This window comes from Rhea americana, unplaced genomic scaffold, assembly GCF_003343005.1.
Source record: "Rhea americana isolate MKP2758 unplaced genomic scaffold, rheAme1 scaffold_38, whole genome shotgun sequence".
Classification (NCBI taxonomy): Eukaryota; Metazoa; Chordata; class Aves; order Rheiformes; family Rheidae; genus Rhea; species Rhea americana.
Genome location: NW_028186512.1, coordinates 865249 through 889245, shown reverse-complemented (window position 1 = coordinate 889245; position 23997 = coordinate 865249). Strand labels below are relative to the sequence as shown.

Below are 23997 nucleotides of genomic sequence, written 5' to 3'. Positions count from 1 at the left end.
TTTTTTTTTTTTTTTTTTTGTGCAAGGAGAGATCTGAGTCAGTTACTACCTTTCACTACAATAAGCATAACTAAACACAAATGTCTCTACGAAAGTACTCAAAGGAAACATCTACAAGACCCCCAGATGAAGTAAAATATCCACTGGCTGATTTCATTTTAATCTAATGACAGTGTTGAAACTTCACTATGATRTCGGAGTCCTTTGTAAAAAGTGGAGCTTGGAACATTCAATATGAATTTTGGATGAGTTTTCAAAATCAAAGACCCCAAACCCAACATTAATTACTGTTGTTCCTATTAGACAGATCCCTGCAAAAAGAACAAACAAAACAGTATTTCCCAGAGTTTCTCTTTGCCACCAAATGTATTTGGATACCATAATGAAAGGCAAGTTATGCAACTGGCACATCTGAATGAATAGAATTTTTTATTCTCCAAGACAAAGACAGAGAAAGAGTAAGCATATGCTATAAATCTTTTTAAATAGTTCTGTACCTTCACTCGCAGCTCATTCCCTGGATCACCCATCTTAAGAGTGCTAGCATTTCATYGAAAGCACAATATTATTTTTGTATTACCATATAATTATTTTATTCATAGCATTTTATGAACCATTAAAACTCTAAAGAATGCATGTCTGGCAATGTTATGTAGCTGCAAAAGGGATTAAGCAAGTTTGTAAGCAGCAGGAAACACTTTCACTTAAAAATAAATGATGCTATGACTTCTGTGAAATGTCAACAAGGCAGTAAAGTAGTGGTAAAAACACACTATTTTACTTCAAAAATCTGATTAATTTGTCTGTATAGAGCCACCACAGTACTAGTAATTCTAGTATTGTGTCTTATTAGAAATTACATAAAATAAAAAAACATTTAACTACCCAGATCTTGCATAGGTGCAGTGAGAAACTTCTAGGGAGAAAAAATGCAGATTTGGGCTTGCATAAATCAAGGTTTAGCTTACTCTCAATACTTTACATTCTTTACTCAGACCATTTGCACCAATTCCCAGAATGTCCATGTAGCTGTCATGTTCAAATAGTCTTTTAGAAAAGGTCATAATCTAYGATCCAGTATCAAATAAGGGATTTTGATTTTTGAAATTTATTTCTACAATAACTGCTACAATTTATATCTACAATACAAAATTTTGAAGAGTAAATAAATCTATTTCTTCTTGACTACATATATAAGCATGTAGTTTTACATATATTTATGTATGTGTGTATGTATGTAGAAGCATTTTAAATCTGAAAATGTTTTGGAGCAACTCAGTGAATAGTCTCTAATCTCTTAATAAATAATCACTAAAAGCTACGGCTTTTGTTTCATATAATGTTTGGCAAAACACACTCAAACTCAGGAAGTATGTCAGACAGTTCAGAAGGAAAGAAAACCCCCCAACAAATTGGAAGCATAAGGGTAGACGTACGACCGCTAGGTACTTCTCAGGTAACTGATTCCACTAAACGCTCACGTTAGAGACAGTTTGAGCTATTGAACTTTTCTCACCTAAACGTGGAACAGGCACTTTTGAAGACATTTAAAAATAATGTGTAGACCATCCACAAATTTGCAAAGTTTTAGGGAAAACTCTAACAGTAACCGTAWCTGCCTTCTTATCCAGTAACAATTTATTTTTTGACTCAATTYTTTCTCCCTGTTGTCCCTAAACCATAAAACAAGAGGCAGCTTTATGCATTTAAGGCTTCTGTTAGATTGTTTTCTTTTAATTGAGATACCTACATTAGCCAGGTTCTGGAGTTCTGATTTTATTATTTTGTTTTGCTTTCAGAAATCAGCAAGTTCTTAATCTAATTGTATTCTATACATGTTAATGAAAAACTGTAGGTTAAAAACTTTAGAATCAGAGTAGTTTTAAATATACAATATTGTATTGGAGGTAATTAATGTAAGATGTATGTACAGGACCTGTAAGAATCCATTTGCCATGCAAATAAATTATTAAGAGGTGCAGATAAACAAAATTCTCATAGTACACTTATTGTTTTACAGCAACTAAATTCCTATAGGCTTTCCCTACTTTAGGCTGTAAGTAAATATACACACACAATATGTACACACACAACATGTTACTTGTAAAATAAAAGATATAAATTGAGCATATATATTGATCACAGTCCACAGAAAATTAAATTTTTGTAAATAGTGTTGTATTTTCTGATTTAGACTTGATTTCAAACATAATAGAATAAGTCTATAGGTGGTCAGGTCAGCCTTTCATAAATTGTATCAGCTGTTTACTAAATTATTTCATTCTAAAGAAATACTTCAAAGTAAAAATGGAATAAAAGAAATCTGAAGAGAATCTTTAAAGAAACTAGGAATTAGGAAATTAGTACTGAATAAATACTGTAAAACATAAGTCCTGTGAAAAGTCAGGCTGACTCCTTTGATAAGAATGTCAAGTATTTAGGGGTTTCCAAGCCTCTGATTTGCCAAATAATGGGGCCAACTTAAAAGCTGGTCGTAGAGCAGAACAGATTTCTTTAAAAGCTTTTACACTGTTATTGCTTCAGAAGATTGTCATGGTTTTCAATAATGCAAAGAGAAAATTTTATTTTGTAGCTGGTTTAAGGGGCACCACTTCAAACTTTTCTAAATTGTTTTAGGGAACAGGCTTGCAGACCTTTTGAAACGCTGGGGAAGTGACTTCAAAGGGAAGCGAGTCTTTGTCCGTTAAGCAGGTTTACGACCACTGATGCAAACCCTAACTAAGGGCTGAAAAGAATACTCAGTGCATCTTTATGGAGATCCTTAGGGAAGATGAACAAGTCAAATGAGATTAAAGACAGTTCAAATCCTAGCTCTAATAACCAGGACACAACAGTTTTACAGATGTGCTTTTCTCAGCACACATATATGCGCACGTATACAATAACATCCTTAATGTATACCATTGCTGGATTGCTACTTGAACGCCCTAAGAACCTTAATGCCACCTTCGCATTGCAACAAATGTAGCCAATGATTTAGGCAAGTCACAGGACATATATGTAAAAGTTACTTCCCAGTAATGGACAGAATACTTTACAGTAACCACTCAAATTATTTAAAAGAACTCTCCTACATCACAATAAATAATTCCTGCAAAGCTGTTTTCCCATAGAAAATAGCATAAAATATCACTCTTCCTTAAGTGACTAAAGTACATTTTAAATCATAAAACTCAAGCTTCAGAAGATAAAAGAAGAGCACATGGTATTAYGTGAGTTTGTGGTGATGTTTCAGTGAAAAAAACATTAGGTGTTCGGAAACTGCATTTAAAAAGAAATAGTGGGATTATAGAAAAGTTAAAATTTTCTTCTAGTTTAACGATATCCAGAAGACAATATGCCTTACTGGATAACAAGAAATTGTTTAGTATTGCTGGGTCTATCTCCTCTATTTTTTTTTTTTTTTAACTTTTGTGACATTGAAGAATAAAACAGATTTTTTAAAAATTAAATTCATCAGTAAATTCATAAAAATATTATTTTCTATATTAATTACTACTAATAATACATTTTTAATAATTACTAAGCTGTAATCACTTTATTAATTTCTATGCTCTATGGCATGAGCCAAATATAGGCTTTTAAATAAAGTCCCTGTAATAAGAAATCAAGCTAGAGATAGAGTGAAAAACTTATTTCACAATGAAATATGAGATACTCTTCCTACCATTTCTGCATGAGATAATATTATGCAACACATAAAAAGTAGTATAGTCAATTTTTTAATGTTTTATGCTGAGAAGACAGTTAATTAYGATAAGTCGCAGACAGCCAAACAGTAATTTTTAAATTATTATTCCGYGATTGTCAAGGCTGTAGGGCACTTTTAAATGGCAAATTAATTATGTGATTTTATGTCAATATAAAATTCTAATTAAATGAAGCATCAGTTAACCCAACTATCTTTTTACCTACTTCTTGCTAAAATAAATGATTGAGTACTTACTCAAAGTACAAACGAAACAAAATGATGTGTGTAAGGTAAGTCTTCTAAAAAGCATTTTTCAAATATCCCTGGTTTTGAAGTTTCTTTGATGTGACAAAAATTGAAGAAAATAATAATAGATTTTAAATAGATTTGAGAAGTAGAAATGTACTTACAGAACATATGACATATGGACACAGGTACTCTTTCAGCAAAACATAAGTAAATCAAAAAAACTATCTAATTTACTGCTAGGTTTCCCTGTTGATTATATATCAAGTTTTGCAGTTTAATTACTTCAAAGTCATTACTGTYAAGTATTATATAAACTCTCTATATTAACATTATTTATATATTATACAGTTATAAATTAGACATTTAATAAACAGCAGCACTGGTTAAAATCCATTTCGCTGCTACAGAAAGGGTTGCTCTTTGATGGATGTGAGATCTTACTAAAATGATACTATACAATACTATTGAAGGATTCCTAAAACTTCAGTTCGAATGATCTTTCTTTGTAGCACGCATTTTTATCTAATTAAGTGAATATTTCATATTACATAGGAACTTTATTGTTGTCCTGGTTGTCACGTGACACCCCATCAGCATTTCCTCTAATCTCTTCGATCTTTTCTCAAACTGCTTCCCATCCGTTCAAACTTTTAAAAACAAAAAGCGCAATCTTACGCTTAGGTGCAAGCTTGGTTTATGCAATAAACCTTTACATTGCTATACATTTTCTGCAAAGGGACCATCTTTGAATAAAATATCATTCCATCCCCAGACAAAATCTGAAAATATAATTACAAAAGGTGCTATAGTGCTATCAGATTTGCTTAGCAAAGAGACAAATATTAAATTCATCTTGCAGAATTTGTTCTGCTGAACGTAACACAGGCAAGGTTTGCTGTACTCTTCCCCTCAGTCGCACTGTGTGAAAAGTGACTCACATTTACTCAGTACTAATACGAGAACAGACTGTTTCTCACACATATTTTCTCGAGGAGACAGGTTGACGGTGTTTCCAAAACGAGCACGGTCAAGAAAAGAACGAGATTTACCAGGCCTTCGTGAATGGAGTATGACCACTCGCATCTCAAACCGGCAGTGATCCCCGGGCCCTGAGCTCCCGCACCACGGGCGACGCGAGGCTCCGGGGAGCGGTTCGCCCTGCCTCGGGATCCGTCTGCTCGGAGTCCTGGAAGTCATTCAGAGGCCCCCTCCCACGAACACCGACCTTTCTGAAGCCCCTGGAAAGTATCTGCAGGTGAATATTTTAATATTTGCACCATCCAGACTTCATAAACTGCGATCAGCTTTGAAGTGTTAAAACACAGTCATTTTTGTCTGAGAATCTTCTAAAAGAAGTTTATGGAGGGGCTTTTGCTTTATTTCTGTTTTTAAAATATTAGCTTTTCTTCATACTTATCCTTTGTGGTTTATATTATAACTACTCCATTCATGGTGAGTCAAAGAAAAGAAATTAAAAGCCCAACAGGAAAAAGAAAAAAAAAAACATAAAGCAATTATTTCAGTCAGAAATAGCACCTACTGCAGAACTGCAGTGAGATATAATACATCTCTCTAACAATTTGCTGAAACTGAGTTTAATTTGGAACTGAAATACTATTTTACACCTGGGGCAAAGAGGAATCTGAGACGAGAGCTTTCAGATGAGAATTTAGCTCAATTTAGCAGTTTCTGATTTTTCCCCCTATTAAAATAATTTATATCTGTTGAAAATAACAAAAATATATCACTTCAAAATAATACTGTCTACAGCGCATGTGGTGAGAGTCTGTGCTTTAGCTATTTGTTTGCTTTTGTAAATTTAATTTCAAGTCAATGCATCATCTGTGTAATTTATAGATAGACATTTCCCACCTTTTTAAATCAATGTAAGTAGGAATACACTAGGAATACTTCTGATTACATAATGTATTTTTGCGCTCAGTGAGAAGTGTTTACCTCTGATGCTAGCGTTAATAGAAATTAATTCCAGAAACTCTTACAGGTTAATTTCCTGCCTGAGTCGGAACTATTGTCCTGACCAAACAATCTTTACAACATTAAAGTTGATCATGAAGATCCGCAAATTATCAGTTCTAGACTACAAATTATTACTTCTTCTGCATTATTCTGCTCTGTACTATTCGATGCAGCCTTAGAATTGAAYGGTAGAGTCATTTCTCCCAGCAACCAAACAAAGTAAATAAATGTGATATATTAGTACATCATTCCGCCACTATGCATATGGTGCACATTAGGGTTGTATTCATTTACCATATGAATATAATTCCTTTTACCACATCAACTATTAGCTACAAGTTGTAAATATAGCATTGTTTTTCCTGGAACTTGAAGGTCTGCATTACATCATGAAGCACTAAATATCCTTATCCTTCTGGAGAATTTCACTTATATAGTTTTAGTGACACCTGAAGTTGGATACTGCCAACGAACCACTATCAAAATTCTTTCTCTATATTTCCAGTCTTAAAATACACACTGATTTCACTTGTGTCTGGATAGTGCTACTACAATAAAATTACAGATACTTCCTCTGATTCACAGYTCTTGAAACAGGTTTTCCCTCAGCCAGTTGAAAATAAGGATACTAAAGATGCTGTGCATAACCCTGGGAGACATACGTCTAGTACAAAAAAAAAATTTTGTATTACACAGAACTTACAAGCTCATCAACAGCAAATCACCGTGACAATTAAAATATTTTCCAAACCCTCAGCCACTGCAGTCGCAGGTTCTTTTGAATGAAGACTGTGTCCTTCTGTCTTTCTATCAGATGACTTTCTTGGCTTTATATAAATATAGAATTACACTGCTTATACAGCATCATCGGAGATTTCCAAACATACTAGAATTCATCCACCTGTTCGACCTCATCTTTTATCAGTTCAAATATTTGGAGACTCGGACCATCTTTTTTACGTGATTTACAGAGTACTTGGAGGAGTGAGGCCTCAATCTCTTTGAGGTATCAGTGTGCTACAGTTTGAAAAACAGGCACGAGAGTGGCCTTTCAGAGCTGCCCGGCTGAGGGCTCTGCTCCAGGCGCGCGCAGCCGTCCGCAGCACTCGCTGCGCCGGTGCCAGCGCTGCCCCGGCAGCACGCCGGGAACGGCCGGCTCAGCCGCGCGGGCACCAGGGCCCGCGTCCGCTAACCTCTCAGGAGGCTTTAGCGGCTAGCACAGAGTAACGCAGCAAACGTTTGGTACAAGGATAGCTGGTGGTTGTTACCCTTTTCAAAACTTTTACAGCCATTTTTCTAKGCCTTGTGGGTCTTCTCTATGAAATAAATTTTACTGAATTGGATTTACAGGAAGAGAAAAACGTAATATTGAACTTTGTAAAGTTCTAGGGAAAAAAACACTCCATTTCTTTTTACAGTCACACTTAACAAAACACTCCTGACACACTTCTGTTTCAGTTCATATATCAATCTTAAATTCACTTTGTATTTTCTCATTACAATGCTAATAAAAGGGAGAAAAATTATACTATATATATATATATAGTATATAGTATATACTATATACAAATGAAACCCAAATGTTTTTTGCACCAAATACCTCAAAATACGTGTATTTTAAATATTTTACTAAGCAGTGTTTCGGTGAGGATGTCTCAACACCAACTCAATGCCAGCAGATGGTGCTACAGGATTCTTGCTTTACACACACTGCTGTGCTACTCCCTCCAGCCATTTTTGAGAAACAAAGAGTGTTTGTTATGTCTGCAGTTAAACAGTGTTAATAYTGAATTATTTACCGGCTTTTTTGGAGAAAGGACACACACAGTAACATAATGTACGGGGATCAAAAAATAAATGTGCTGTTGAACACAGACAACGAGCACACGCTGACTGGTTTTGAACTGTCAGCTCAGTACTGTCGTAGAGCAACTCTCTTAAGACTGACTACAGCAAATGGCATCTATGGACCTCAGCTGCAGTGGTTTCAAACATTTTAATATTTTGAGGCTCTGAAAATTTTTGGTTATTAAGGGAAACCACTATGCCATAGAAATTAACAACATTAATAGCAGAATTGCCATTAATAACTAACGTGATTACTGAATTATGGGCACCTTGATACTATACTATGCGGCATGATAAAAGCAAAGGCAAATATTGACAGATTTAATTTTTAGAAATACTTCCCAATTAAACTTTTTAAGAAGAAAAGCTTCTGTGTACACCACTTCCTAAAATATATTTGTTTAGAAAATAAGAGTTAAAAACCTAAATAAATATTTATGCTACAAACATTCTTTGAAAATGTGGAATGTTATCTGCTGTATTAACATGGGTTTTAAACTGAAAACAAAGGTCCAGATCATGCAGAAAGTTGAGAATCAATATGTAGGTAATTCAAGACAAGGATAAGAGTGGGGGAAGCAGGTAAGGAGGTGATTTTTTGCTACTGATTGAGCATCAGAAATATTACCTGCCTGAAATCAGGGCAACTATTCACTGCGTACAAAGGCTAACACATCTGTAAATCTTCATCGAATTTATAGGATTCGTGTGTCTGAGTACAAACAAATTATTACCCAAGACATTTCTTTTTAATCAACCAGTGCAAAGATGCTCATCAGGTCATATTTTCAGAGTTGAAATCATCTGCATTATCCACTTAAAAAAAAAAAACTAATTATCAGGCAATCATTTATAAACAGTTTAAATGTTCAAACTGAAAAATGTACATAGCAGCTGATAAAACACAGGATATTTTGTTTGTTTTGCTCTAACTAATGTAATTTAAATTAAAGAATTCTCTAGTTTCAAGACTACAGCTTTACTTTTATAATCATATTAATTGAAAAACAGACTCTGAGATAGTTAAGTACTTATTGGGGAATTGTATCCATAAAAAAACAAAATACAGCTTCTTTTTAAACTAGCTCAGATAGTGGCAAGGCTCTTCTTTGGCAAAACAGCAATCTTTGGAGATTAAACACAAGATCCTTTCAGAGATTTTATATTTTGTAATTTTAGAAGATTATATATTTTATAAACTTAAATCTGAAGATGATACTGTACATGTTAGCAAAAGCAAAACTGTTCAATGAATCTTCTCAATTACGTCAGGTCATTTTAGGTATTAAATCACTTGTTTACATTCAAATATGTACCCTGTTACACAACTATGCTAGTAAAAACTGCCTTTAATTTCTCTACACGCTTCAGAAAACCTGAATACAGTACCCTCAAAAAATACAAAGCTATGCAATGAAGGTGCTAGGATCCTCATGATGTGAATATGACACATACCGAGAGTAACATTTTCTCGGTTTATGTGCTAACATAAAAAAGGTAATATAATTTGTTTTATTCACATATGTGTGGAAGATCAATGCAATAAATCAGAAGAGACCATATTAGCATTAGTGGCAGTAATAAGGTAATGCATAGACTCTATATATTTCATTAGTACTGAATACTTTTATTGGCTAAGTCTTAATTTTATTGAGGAAATCATATATCTAAGTTAATCTCTTTTATTTTTCAAAATACGAAAACTGAAAAACAATTATGAGCAAAACTGTAGGACTTCTGAAAGCAAGTAACAGTCTCTTCATATTCATTGAATATAGGGAAAAAATAATGTAACAGTACTTCTTGCCCTCAGCTTACAGAAATGCCTGCCATCTTATAAGCACAAGCAACACTAAAATGATTAAATTCATCACTGTATGCTTGTCCTCCAAGAAAATACATGCCAGACGAGATAACTGTAATGGAAAAAAAAAACTTTGTAGCTACAGACTGAAATCTATTACACAAATTGGCCCCTATATGGTAGGCAGAGGGGAGAAATCCTGAGGAGGAAGGAATGGATGAAAATGGAATTCGCATCTACAAAGACATTTGCTGGTAAAGGAATTCAACAAGAAAGTCTGTCTAGCAAGTTGTCCTTGTTGGCAACTTTTAACTTATCAGCAACTACTAAAGAAGACCTTCCAGATACGATTATAACCAACAAAGTAAAACAAGAACATGAAGGTGAAAGGGAACTTCCACGAAAGTGGAGAAGATGTGAGACAGATGCTCTGTAAGGGAAGGAACAAGAACAAAAAAGTAATTTTTCTTTTTCTTTTTTTTTCTCTCTCTCTCTCTCTGTTTTTTAAAGTGTTTTGGGAAGACAGATTTCAATAGATACAGAACATTTTTCTTTAAAATCTCATAGGAAACAAGTCCATAGGAAAACAAAGAAAAAAGTAATAAGGATAGAAGCAGAAACTGCCCTAATGCTGAAGAAGGGTAAGAAACCAACTGACATGACTGAAAGCTCTCCAGTGACTGTAAACACAGAAAAAAAGTCAGACAGAAAGCTCAAAATAGGTGAGATTTTCCTGGACCAGTGTAAGAGTGCATGAGCAAGCAGGGACAAAAACAAGACAGCCAAGCATAGACAAGAGATAAGTAGCAATGACATCAAGCCATTCTGCAACAAACACACTCATACGCAAGAGGTCCTATGATCAGGAGTTGACCCGTTATTCAGTAAACAGCAAGTAGTATCAACAGATGATGCCAGACATTTCAAAGTATTTCAGTAAAAGTCTTCTTGGACAAAACTTGAGTGTCATCCCCCGACAAAACTAGAGAGACAAGAAATTAGAGAACACCTAAATGAGCTATGTATTTGGAACTCAGCTGGCCTGATGAGACTGATCTGATGGTACTTTGAAAATGAAACTAAACAATCCCAGAGCTGTAACTGTTATTTTATAGAGATGGGGTGAGGTTCTACAAGACTGAAAAAAACACCATACTGTTTTTCTTTAAGAAGTAGGAGAAGGAAGAACTGAAATTAGAGAGCAATCAGCTTAATTCCAACAAGCAGAAACATATTGGCAGAACAACTTTTTTTATGCATATACAACTTGCTAGAAGAAAACAAGCTGAGTAACAGCTGATTTGGATTTGACATGCATAAATCATATCAAAGCAATCTTACTTCCTACAAAGACAGAGTAACAGGACTTGTTTTCAGGGAGATGCCATATATTTTGACTTTAGTAAGGACTCTGGCACTATTTGAAAAGGGCAAATGCATAAAGAAAACATGGAAACACAAGTTTCGAAGATGCTACTATAGCTCAGATGAAAAAACAACTGGGAAGCTATATTCAGTAAGCTGTTTTCAGTTATTCATTGTCAAAGTGAATAAACGCATGAATGGGCCTTCCTGGGACATGTGCTATCTCGTATTTTTTTAATGATCAATTTGATAGAGTAAGACTGCAAATTATGTTTGCAGAGATGAGTTGCTACTGGAGGACAAGATGACCACTCAAAACAAGTTTGACAAACTGGAGAAACAATCTAAAAGGATAGCCTCCAGTAAGTTTAAAAACAAGGTTCCTTAGTCAAACTACGCAGAGAAACAACTGACCAAATAGTAATTCTTCAAAAAGACTGAAACTTTTCATGGCGCTTACACTTAAAAGAATTAACACTGTCGTGCTGTTTTAAAATAAACAGGTATCCTATGTGAGAACAGAAATACAGCAGTGAAAATTAGCTTCTTTTCTGCCTATTAGTGGAGGGGTCTCAACTGTGATGTTGGGTCCACCATGAGGAAGACAGACAATTTTAGAGGAGAGCAACAATAAAATCAGACGTCCAGAAAAACAAGATTTATGGAAAAGACTGAAAGAACTGTATTATTAAGCCGGGGGGGGATTTGCCGATCATGATAATGTGAACAGGTGCAAGTTCTTGCAAAAAGTAAAGACAAAATCTGTTCTCTATATGAATAAGAATAAACATGTAAGAAATGACAGAATTAAACTGCAGCAAAAAAGAAGCAAGTTAAACACTAGGAAAAGATTTCCAGTGATATGGCTTACGAGTCCCAGTAACATATTTGCCTAAGTTTTTAAGGACAGGCTGGACAAGTATCAGTCAAAAACAGTTTTGGCATGGTTAAGCCTTTTGGGGAAAAAGAGAATAGATTAGGTGACCTGCCAATGCTCCCGCCAGCCCTGTTTTCTATGTTTCTGTCATTACAAAGTAAAATGCAATCCCTCAGCCTAGGAAATGCCCAGACACTAAAGAGTTGCCACTTCAGGTTCAAAGCGAGAGCAGGAACTGAAAGGGATGCAGACCATTTGTATGCAAACACAGCCTCTCATCCCTTTCTCCGAGCCCCCCTATGCGTTCCTCTCCCCGCCTCGCCTCCCCGCTGCCCCCACTGCCCCGCGCTGGGCACTTCCACAAGCACATCGCCCTCTCCGAATAACCTCAGCGCGCAGCACCACTCCATCCGTGCCCAACGCAAGTCTCGAAGCATTACAGCACGGCCCCAAGCGGTACTTTGCTATGAGACTGGAGTCTTTAAATATGCCAAAGCCAACCTTGTGATACAGATCGCAGGGGGCGCTTCAAGGGGCACGAAGGGCAGGCACATCCACTGCCTCCCCCGGCCCGGGCAAGCCACTGGCCAAGAAGAGGAAAAGAAAAGCCCTCCCCGCCATCCAAAGTGACTTCTTATGCCATACACCTCCACAGCAAATTACACAAATTRATGTGAACTCAGCATGGCTCCGGGCTTTTCTAAAGGATACAGCTATTTCAGACCCTTGGCTCTGTTCTTAATTATTTCTAGGTTTGGTCCGAAACCATCCACAGAAACATTTCTGCATCACAAAATGTCTGTTCACCAAAGTAAAGCACTACTACATTCTGTATTTTTAAAAACAATTAATTTAGTTAGAAAAAAACCCTACATTTGATCAAAGAGCACAGTGAAATATTTTTTGAATTTCAGGTTTTAATTTGGGAAAAAGGAAAAAAGGACTTAACGTAAATTTAATCAAGCTGTTTTGTAAGGAATAAGAATAGTTTCCAGCAGATGTGTCTCATGCAGGAATTTCATATCTTTGAGATTTAGAATCATCAAATTTGGTTTAAACTGATCAATGTATTCAAAAGTTATTAAAGAGAAAGTAAGCAGGTAGACTGCAAAAGTATCATTTCTTGAAAAAATCAGCTTAAAAGTTAAAAATTAAAAAGTTTAAATAATGACTATTGCAGTAACATATTTCTTCTGTTAAACCAAAAATGTAAAGAATTTTTCCTCCATTTGGCCAGAGAATTGTCCTTGATAAAAAAAAAATCAAACAAAACACTTATTTATCAAGTATGCCATAGCCCACCTGGCTTGTCAACTTGAGTTAAGCACCATTATAAAACATGAATACATGCGGGCAGAGATCAAGAGCTCAGTGCTTCCTAGAGTAATGAAACTAGATTATGGAACTTAAATAAAATGTAACTTAAATAAAATGGTGGGGTAGTGGGTACCCAATGGGATAGTATTTAGGGTAGCTTGGTCACAGTGGTCTGCTGACTGGCGTTTATCAGAGGCATCAGATACTATGAAAGAAGAAAAGAAATGCTCCTGTTTTAGATTATTTTTATTGAAACTTCTCTAGTATTATGATTTTTCTACAGTGCCATAGGATGTCTGTTGTTATGAAATCATATTTAAGATGAAAATTAGTGGTAATTAATTAATTAAAGAAAAAAATCAGGAAAGAAGTATCAACCCTAAAGTATCTAAAATTCCAATGAATAATGTTTATTAAAAGCATGTAAAAACTGTACTTTGAGGTTACAAACCATAACCTCTAAATACAAAGGGATAAAATTATACAAGCTAAATATCTGACATTCCATAAATCGATGGAAGTTATAGTTGCAGCAGCAGGGCTCAAAACCCAAAAACATACTACAGTAACAGGGCTCAAAATCCAACAAACCTGCTGGTACTTTCCATTCCTGACAAAATCAGAACTAAGCAGAAACAGCTCCTTTTATTTGCTTTTCAAAAAAAAAAAAAAAAAGGTGATTGAACAGAGATGCCTAYAGAAAGCTATTTCTGGGAAGAATTAAAACTGCAGATTACCATCTCTTGGAAGCAGAAACTGTCTTTTTACTATACACACGTATAGGCCTACGTATAGTACCATGAGATTCCAATTCATCACAAAGGCTTCTAAGGATGACTAGATCACACGCAAAAAAATCTAAGTAATGGCAAATAAAAAAAAATAAAAAAGCCATAGTGCTTCCTTRTAAGCACAAGTTCTATTAGGATTGCAAACAAAGAGAACAGTAGTTAAAATAAGACAGTATTAACTTTGAAAAATACAAAATTGTAATGTTAGGAATTTGCTTTTGAGAACATGGACAATCGTTTATACCAAAATCCATAAACTTATTCTAGCCATTACAGGTGCAAAATCTCAGCATGTGATTAGTTACAGTCATAAAGGAGCCCACAGCCTCAAGGTCTTGCTCATCAAGCAGGCAAAGCTGGCAAATTTTCATCAGGAAGAACCCCTCAAGACAGGCCTAGAGATCTGCAAAGGTGGGCTGCACTTGCAAGCTGCGAAACCAATGTAAGGAGGCACCTACGAATGTTGGCTGCTTCATAGCAGTAAAATACGTAGGTTTTTTCCACAAAAGAACAGCTTTGCTCTTCAGAATTTACAAGCTGTGCCTGACTGATCTGTCTTGCTTTTGGAGTTTCTACGTTTACAAGCTCTGCAGAAACAGTATGCAGTTTGYATTTTCTTTAAACTGATAGTTTGTAAAATACATATAAAGTATCTGCAATGATTTTGTCCCTCAACTAAAAACATCTTTTCCAAAGATGCTCATAAAATCATGCTAGCCATTCCTTTCCTTGAATCAGACTGTCAAATAATGGTAGTTTGCTCACATCACCTGCCTGAAGATTCTGCACCCCTTGAGTTGAACCTAAGTTTCGTTGAACAGTTTTGAAACACACACATCAGCCAACGTCAATGAATTTTTAAGTTCAATTCAGATATTCATTCTAATATGCATTCAGTTGTGCTTCTTTAATAGTCCTAGAGAAGCAGTTTTAGTTGACCCACCTTTCTTTTTTAATTCAGATAACTACAATTCAGCAACATATTGAGAATGAAATACACCTCTTTACTAAATTCATTAATTTGGAAGTGTTGGATATTGTTTCATATCTTTGTGATTTAGAATCATCATTGTTTAAATTACATGAAATTGTAAGCCAGTTTTAATGGCAGAATAAGTCAAATGTAATGACACTTTCTATTTTCCAAATGTCCATTTTGTATTTTGTATGCAGCAGGTTAAGTTTTTAGAAGTATTTTATACATGGTCAGAGAAGAGATTGAGTGAATGGCAGAAAAACTAATAGTTTTCTAAAAAAAGACAGAATATGGATGCAGCTTCTCACTCCTCTTCAGGGCATTTTCATTTTGGTTGACACAGGAGAAGAGGACCACAATTCGGCTATGACGTGCCCCTCTATCTACCTATTTAAGCTCTCACCAGTTTTCTCAAAAGCATCCTACTCTTGTGAGCTGTCTCACCCAGGCTTTTGGTGAAGCTGCATGTCTGCCTTCTTCCTTGTTTTGGGCATCAGGAATTATTTTTTTTGTGTGTTTGTGTAGAGTGAAACTGGAATATTTTCAAGAGCACTTTCTGCTTTTCGTGTTATACAATACAGTCTCAGTTGGGTTGAACAGACATACAGCTTCACCGTTTTTCTCAGGAAGTGATGAGTTAAAGGGAGAATTTCCATGGAGAATCATGTAAGATAGAAGAGAGGGGGACTGTCATGTGAATTTGGGTGTGGAGGAGTTAAAACYGAATTAGCCTGAAGCAGGGCTACTCTGAGTTATTAGTTTGGTTATATGGTTTGAGCCCTGTTGCTTGCACTGGAACCAATTAAAATGCCTAGTATGTGAGAGCAAGGATTAGGCACGTAGCACCCTACCAAAGTGTTAAATTAATAAAGTTGTAGCCTGCTTCTTTAATCCAACGCATGTGTCTGTCCTTCTTTCACCTACACGTCCTGCTCAAGTCATTACACATCTCATTATAATGACCTCAGTCTACATTAAAATGCAGTACCTGAGTAACTATTGATAGGTAGGATACTGCTGTGGGGAAGTGTCAGAAGCTATACAAGTAAGATGTATAGTGGCAGAGGACACAGTACGCTTTAAGTGATGCGTGGTAATTCTCTCACTTCCTGATCCACTCCCCTCTCAASTGAATAAGACTGACAAGAAAAAATGTATTCATAATGTTCAGTATCTTACAAAAAATATATTCATAATGTTCAATATCTTACAATTTTATAAATGAGAAGTTCTACTTGTGCTGCAGAACAAGCACTGTTTACACTCAATTCTTTAAACTAGAATTGCAAATAACTACAGAAAAGAAATATTGTACTTTGATATTAATGTTATCTAAAATTCCGTCATGCAAAATGCAAACCATTTTAGACAATTTCCTTGTAAAACAGGTTTAGACAAATTCCTTGTAAAACAGGTTTTGCTTACCACTTGTATTATCACCGATGATATTCGTTTTGCCATTCCAATACCAGAGCAGCAATGTTGCATCACGYGATCCTGAGAGAATGTAACAGTTTCCTCCAATATAAGATTCAGAGCGAGCAAGACAGGTTACAACATCCCAGTGTCCAAATACTACTTGCATCAGTTTACCTAAAACACATAAAATCAATTACGCTTTAACAGTACTGCTTTTATTCTTTATAAGGCACATTAAATATATTATAAGGTATTTTAGATATATTTTCTTTATAAAGGAAAGTTCAAAGAAGACCTACAGCTGAATATCTAAGGAACTACCATAAGAGCACTTTYTTTTCTCCTTGATTTTGTAGAAGCTTTTTTGAAAGTGAAATAGTCCATAGAGAAGTAAAGATTATATTTTAATTAAAAGTCCAACCACACCAGAAGATTTGCTTTTGTTCTATATATTTAAATTCATTTTATAGTCAGGAAACATGATAGGATTTGCTTTTATGGCAGTTTATTGATGAAAGGAATAGTAAAAATGCAAGTCTGATCATGACGTGGAAAATGGAATCAAAAGAGGCACTAGAACAGTTAGGACACAGATAGTATGAGATGTATGATAATATGAGAGAAGCCTAGAAAATACAACATATCCAGCTGTCTGAGCATCTCCTTAAACAAAGAAAACGCAGAGATTCAGTTAAAAAATTGCATTCAAGTCTAAATTTATCTATCACCATTAACACACTTCCCAATTATCTCAGCCAACATCCTTCTCTTTTAAGAATTTCTGTCATGCGCAAAAAGGCAGAAGAAATTCTTATATATTGCATAGAGAACAAACACTTGGACCCCTGGTAGACACACAAACGCTAAAATGAAAGGGAAGATCTGAAAAAAATTCAGCTTTGACTAGGAAGTTAAATATGTGCCATTCAAGAGTTTATACAAACAGGAATATGCCTAGTGACCTTTAATCTTAACTAAATACAACAAAGTCTTCAGAAAAATGTGAATTTGGATACTCATGGAAATTGGGTTTGCACGTGGGACAGCGAACACGTTTAAGGTCCACGACAGTAGCTCTCTGCTAGAGCACCCTACAGAGAACAAGGAGCAGGAGGGGAAGCTCCTTCTTCAGCAACGTGCCTGCAGGCAACGGAGGTTGCTCACCAGAGGCTGGCTCCTACCGGCAGCGCAGCGAGCACAGCTAGGGGCCCTGCCCCTTTCCAAGTCTGCCCACTGACTTGTATGAAATGAGAGCGCAAGCACCGCAATGCGTCTACTTAGGTGCACTGAAGACTGGCAACTGTGGACCTTGCAGAGCCAGTCAACAGATCTGGTCAGAACATTATGAACTTCAGACCTAGGAAATGAGCACTGACCACCTAACTTTATTTTGGCAATATATAAAAAAAATCTGACAAAGTGTGTTTTTTGCTGAAAGTTCAAGTTGTCAACTATCAGGTTTAGGTTTGAAAAGAATTCAACTGTGTGATACATCTTTCAGTTGTGTGCCTTTAAGTATTCAGCTACTTGAGGTGAATTATACTTTTAGAACATAAGTTTATGCTATAAACATCTCTGAGTTTGAGAGATTTTTCTTTCAATTATAGTCTATGTTTATAGATTTTATTCTAGGAAACAAACATTTTTCAAGGCTATTTGTTTGACAGTTGTTAATGTAGTTGCACTGCCTTTTAATTAAGCTCTGTTGTCACGGAGCTAAGGTTCATGATCATGAGGTTTGATCAAAATGATCAAATTAAGAAATAAGTTTTTGCTCTTTTATATTTGCTGATCTCATAAGAGTTCCTCAACTTTTTTGTTTGTTTCCTTTAATATGAGCTGTCCTCTCTATGCAGTAATATCAACTATTACCATATGCACTCAGATATCCCTTTCTGACAGAACAAATTTTCTAGTTAATGTTTTATTTGACAGCTGTGCTACAAATAATTAAAAGAAAAATCAGACTCAAGTCTCTGCACTACTGAATTTAAAAGGCTGTCTGAAAATCATTCCCACTGCTGGAGGAAGGTTTTATTGTGCTTCTGCGTACTAGTTGTGCTGAGAACCTATGATTTATGTTAAAAGTATTTCCTGTCAAAAAAAAAAAACTAATAAGAAAAAGGTTCCTTTTTTGTGCAAGTGCTAAAATATAATTGAATTCAACACTTTTGATAACTTGCCATTACGCATTACCGATCACATCATTTTTTTCCCTTGCTGTTTTCTCAATTTCAGAGCAAGTATTTCATTGCTATATTCTCACATTAATTCCAAAAAAAGGTCAATTTACTTGAATTAAACTATAGTTAGCATTGCCATACTTAATATTGACAAACAGGAGATACATAGAAGACTCATAGCAACTTTTTTTTACAAATGTATTTTGGTTTAGATCACAATTAGCTATACTAAAATTAAGATGCCTGATACTCTCTGACTTAGAGGCAGAGGAAGTTACTTGATGAAATATCTGTAGTTAAGACTGATCCAGGGCAAAGCTAACAAAATACCAGCTTTCTACCACAGATGTAAAATAAAAAGTATTCTTCAGCATAAAAAATCAGTTAACTATTTACATATATCAAGAACATACAATGAATTTTTACCACTGCTAGCCATTTTTTTTAAAGATCTTTAAATTGTCAGCTTTCACGTGAATTTATTTGCAACAATGAGAAAATTAAAATAAGAAGAGTCTAACAAGATGCCTATAAAATGAATTGTAGTCAATCAACGGAACTTCTCATTTGTAGTTCAGGCTCTAAAATCACTAAAATGACAGATATACTGTACTGCCAAAATATGCCATGTGGTCTAGTCTTAACAGATTTCCATTAAAGACCATTCTGTTTTATAAAATACTTTGGTTTCCCAAATGTGAAAAACACTATTAACTAATATATTTAAGAAATGATGACAAACATGTAGCATATTCCCTAGGGATTAATAACCTACTGGAAAGCTTGATGGCACACACACACATTAACCATATCGGGTCATTAATCCCAAAGAAATACCTTGCACTGAGGTCGGTATTCTCATTACAAGATAATGAAAGGGAAAAATCATACCTCTTTTTTTTCAGGGACTCCATGTTTTTAGATCTCCACAGCTCTTATCTTGAAAGATTCTTTTCTACTTAGCATGACACATGCATGATTGCAACTGTTTGAATACATGTAGGCTGATAGACTAATTTAACTGCTGCCTATTATATTGCTCAGTTTATATCGTATGAAAGAATTCAGTGGCTCCAAATCAATTTTTCTATTATACTATAGCTTTCAAAGGCCTTCATTAAGTATTCTTTTACCAGATTTCAAGACCTTACTTTTTTTTACTGAAGGCAGAGGTTTTCATACTTTCTACTATGCTTGCCTGCATTTCTTTAAAAAAGATTTTTTGTTTTCTCTAGTGCTCAAAACCACCGGGGTTAAATTCAAGTAAGTGCTCCAAGAACAATTAATTTTCCCAGTATGCAAAGCTTCATAAAAAGTCATTAGACTAGTTTACTTGTGAAACTGTAAGGTAAGAACAGGAACACCTTTCACAGAATCATATGGATTTGAAATGTGATGCTACATCTAAACAAGAACTCCTTGTCTTACATTTTTTCCACAGAACTGATGCCATAGTATACAGAGTACCAGTAGAGAAGAAAAGATCCAATAAATGTTAGTAATAGGGAATAAATATGTATTCTACTTTCTCCTCCTCACCCTATACTTTCTCTTTATTTGAAAAAGTAGGCATAAGATGAACAGAGAATGATTCAGGCTATTCCTGTATTTTAAAAATACATTTACCTGAATCAGTAGAATAAACCCGGAAACTCTTGTCCCAGAAGCCACAGACCAAGATGTAACGATTGTCAGAGGTGATGACAAAACACTGGGAATGCACCTGAATGCTTTGGTCTAAAAGGTCAGTGATTTGCCTTCTGTGCATACCTGTGTTGCTGGCTGAACAGAAAAACACATAAATGAAGATATTCAGCATCCACATGCAAAGAAAAAATTACATTTCAGAACCTGTATGTTCACAACAGAACTGTTTCTTACTGCTGTTACTTGTTTTTGTGGCATGGACATTTTCTTTCTACTTTTACGACAAAATGCTCATTTTATTTCTGGGAACAATGATAATTCCTTATATATATTCAAAAATGGAAGAAATCCTTTCAAGTAAAATACAATTGACAAATATAAATGAATAATTACAAAACTAAATGACCGATAAAAATGTAAAATGTTTCTTCTCCCCGAAGTTCTTCTGGTCTAGAAAAATAGAAATTAGCAAACAAATGAAAGAAATTTAACAGTAAGACATTATCTATACATATAGATAAATATGTATGTACAGTGCTATACAGTGGCTTACATGTAGCAAACAACAGAATTATGATTTCATAACCAGAAGATATTGTACAGAAATTGTCTGTACAGAAAATTGTACAGAAGTTGTGTCTCATTACAAGTATTGTAATTTTAAAAATAATGACTGCAGTAAATATTACCATCAGGCTCTTATGAGCACTTCACATTTTTTTGAGCACTGCACAAAAATTAACTAGTTTATCTCCAGAATCTTCTTCAGCATTGAGAAGAAATACGTATCCATTTTGATCACCTACTCTTTTTTCCCCCATATAACCTTGTACTGCAAACTCACTGAATGGACAGTACTCAATTAATGAGCACATTTTCATACTATATTTTGTCCTCATTAATTAATGTATATACATGGGTTCGTATAGATAAATATCATGAAAATCCTACACTGCAGGAGAACTTTAACATGCTTTCTTCTGAAGGAAACCTGACTCCCACCTTAGGAGAGTAAGTGCTTCTGAGCCTTTCTGCCTCCTGCTTGCAAGCCCCGTTATTTCTGTTTCCAGGACTTTCCCTGTCCTGGTTTTCCTAGTCCTCATTTCTACTCTTCCTCCTTCCCTTCTCACAGGCTAACCATTCCCTAAGCCTTGCACTTACTCCATTTACTTTCTATCAAATTCTTAATTTATTTAAGTTTTAGCTAAGTATACAATGTTGATGCCATCTTGTCCACATTGGTAGCAAATAATTTAGCAACCTGTTTTTCAGGTAAACACATGAAGGAGCCTTGATCACCACTGCAGCCACTTAAATAATAACAACATTTTATAAAAYGTTCACTTTATAAAGTGAAGCATACTGCATGACCATGACAAAATAACGGTACGTAAAACCAAAGAAACCTTCAGAATGACAAATTCATTATGAGTGAGACCTTCAAAAAATTTGCTTAAAAAAGAGGTCTAGAATCTATGTCGTATCAGATGCTGCTGTTTTATATCTTCCTGTGCAACCGGAAAAGGAGGACAGCACGAATCCCTCCTTCTGACTAAGACAGCAACAAGATTCCTGCTATAACCATAAAAGTGTAATTTTGTGGTCCTCTTAGGTGCCATTTCTAGGTAAATGTGTCTAGCCACAATTAAGGACCTTTAATATTAAGTACATAATTACTTGTTTGTACCCAATGATGCTACTTAATAGTGACAGAGAAACATTTAAACCTTTTAAACTATGCCCAATGTAATCACAAGGCTGATTTGAGATCTACTGTATGAAAAGAATATTAAACCATTTTTCAGAACTGTGAACATTCATTTTAAATGTATTTGTACTGAACAAAACATCAAAGTATTTTTTAAGTTAATGCTATGCCTGTAAATGGAATGATAACTCTGGAAATTATGAAAAATACAAACGAAAATAAAAATTATACTTCTTTCATAATATTTTTCACAATGTGTAGGAAACATGGTCAGACAGGCCCGTTGTGATTTTTTTTTTTTTTTTGCTGGAATATTTATTTACATTTTTAAGATTGCTTGGCTTTAAAGTAGAATACATATTTTCTGATCAAATGTTTGGACAAAGTGCATTTCAGGAAGGAAAGGAGAGTTACAGCTTATGTCCTCCTCTCTATCAAGTGCAGGTTTTGTATTATTCAGAGAGAGCTGAGAGCTGATTCCAAAAACTTTGGAAAAACAATTTACCAGCTCTACAAAATTGTTTAACGTGCTCATACAATTCCTGATTTAATTATAACAGCGTTTACCTAGCAAAATGGCTACACAGCAACAGTCTWTATCTATAGACAGTTACTATACAGTTCCTGTTGTGATGTGCCTATTAGCTTTGAAATTTAATTCTTGCTGGCTGACAGATCTGTCATTCCACCCTATCTGGACAAGTTCATTCTTGCTCTGATTTTTCCATACTTGCACAGTGGGTCACTTCACTTTTTGTTCGCTTTTTCCCCTCTTTTTGCCTCCTGTGAATTGCCAGACGTGTTTGCAGTTTGGGCTTGGGTTGTTTTAGTTTTTTTCTTTTTTTGCCACGTTTAGGGTTCCACTTGCCATATTATGCATTCCTAAATTACAGCCAACCTTTCCACTCCCCAAAATATGTGTCTATAATGAAACAACTGACCAAACTCTATCATGCTAATAGAAAAATCAGCTCTATATAAACTAATAAACCTCCATAATAAAAAGTCATAAATTGAATCTGTTACACTGAGTCATTAAATAAAAGTGAGACATCCTCCACCCTTTTTAATAAAAGAAAAACATATACAAATGTAACTAGTGATGGTGATCAAAAGATGCAATACCCTTGAAAAATGAATACTAATATCTTAATACTAAAACTGAGTGGGCAATATATTTCAGCTCTGAAACTGCTTTGCAATTACACATTAATCCCCTCAGCCTGAACAGCAGGTCTCTGAAGAAAGGATTGATCTCCTTTAATGATGAAACCCTGGCACCATGGTTTTATTTTTCACAACACAGTGCAGTTAAGAACCCCACTGTTRTTATGAAAATTTCCTCAGCAAAGGAGCTCCATCACATTACCAGCACACCAATTCATCATAACGTGCCTCGCTCCTGCTCATCAACAAGTCTGAGTGATGAAAAGATCCAATATTATCCTGACAGTACTTCATGCACATTCTCAATCACACATTATTACAGCATCCATATTAATTTTCACTGACACGCGTCCTAGGCCTGTTCAAATTAGGCAAACCAACGAGGGGGAGTTGATGAAATACCAGCATAGCCACAGCTCATTGCATTCCAATTTGCATGCAAATGGTTTATCAGGAAAATTCCATTCCCAGCAACCAGCAAGTGAAAAACAACCGTAATCTACACTTCAGGGCCACCATACAGAGCTTAATGAATCGCAAAGAGAGAAGGAAGTGACAGACCTATGAGAGGATCGATTTCCACTGGCAGCTGGTACGGCTGGTCTTGTACAGCACCTTGATGAGCTGGAATTCAGGAAAGAAGATTTTAAAACTCTGCCATTTTTTAATACCTGGAGCCAGATAAATTGTATAAATCAAAGCTATGTCCAGCTTTATAATCATCCAAGATTCTTCTGCATCAACTGAATTAAAAAAAAAAAAAAAAAATCCAGGTGTTTTCACAGGCTGCTTATTAAACATTTATTTTAGATTAGTGCTATTCTGAATGTATGCCATCAGCAGCAGCTCCAGTCCTGGGCCATAAGCTCTAGCAGATGCTTTACTGGCAACCTCTCCTGTCGCAACAAAACAAAATTAAGTGGTAAAGAGCACTGAAAACAAAATGTGACAACCATC

At 35.2% G+C, this 23997-nt stretch overlaps 1 protein-coding gene across 2 annotated transcripts in view; it reads right to left on the bottom strand.

Annotated features, from left to right (window-relative positions):
* The window catches only part of LRBA (LPS responsive beige-like anchor protein), a 399174-nt gene that overhangs the window by 11401 nt on the left and 363776 nt on the right, over positions 1–23997 (bottom strand). For both annotated transcript variants that reach the window (XM_085313166.1, XM_085313167.1), the window contains exons 51-53: positions 23602–23664; positions 20145–20300; positions 16342–16509 (exon numbers count right to left, since the gene is read on the bottom strand). In XM_085313166.1, coding sequence (XP_085169292.1) covers positions 16342–16509; positions 20145–20300; positions 23602–23664 — 387 coding nt within the window. The remainder of the gene's footprint in view (positions 1–16341; positions 16510–20144; positions 20301–23601; positions 23665–23997) is intronic.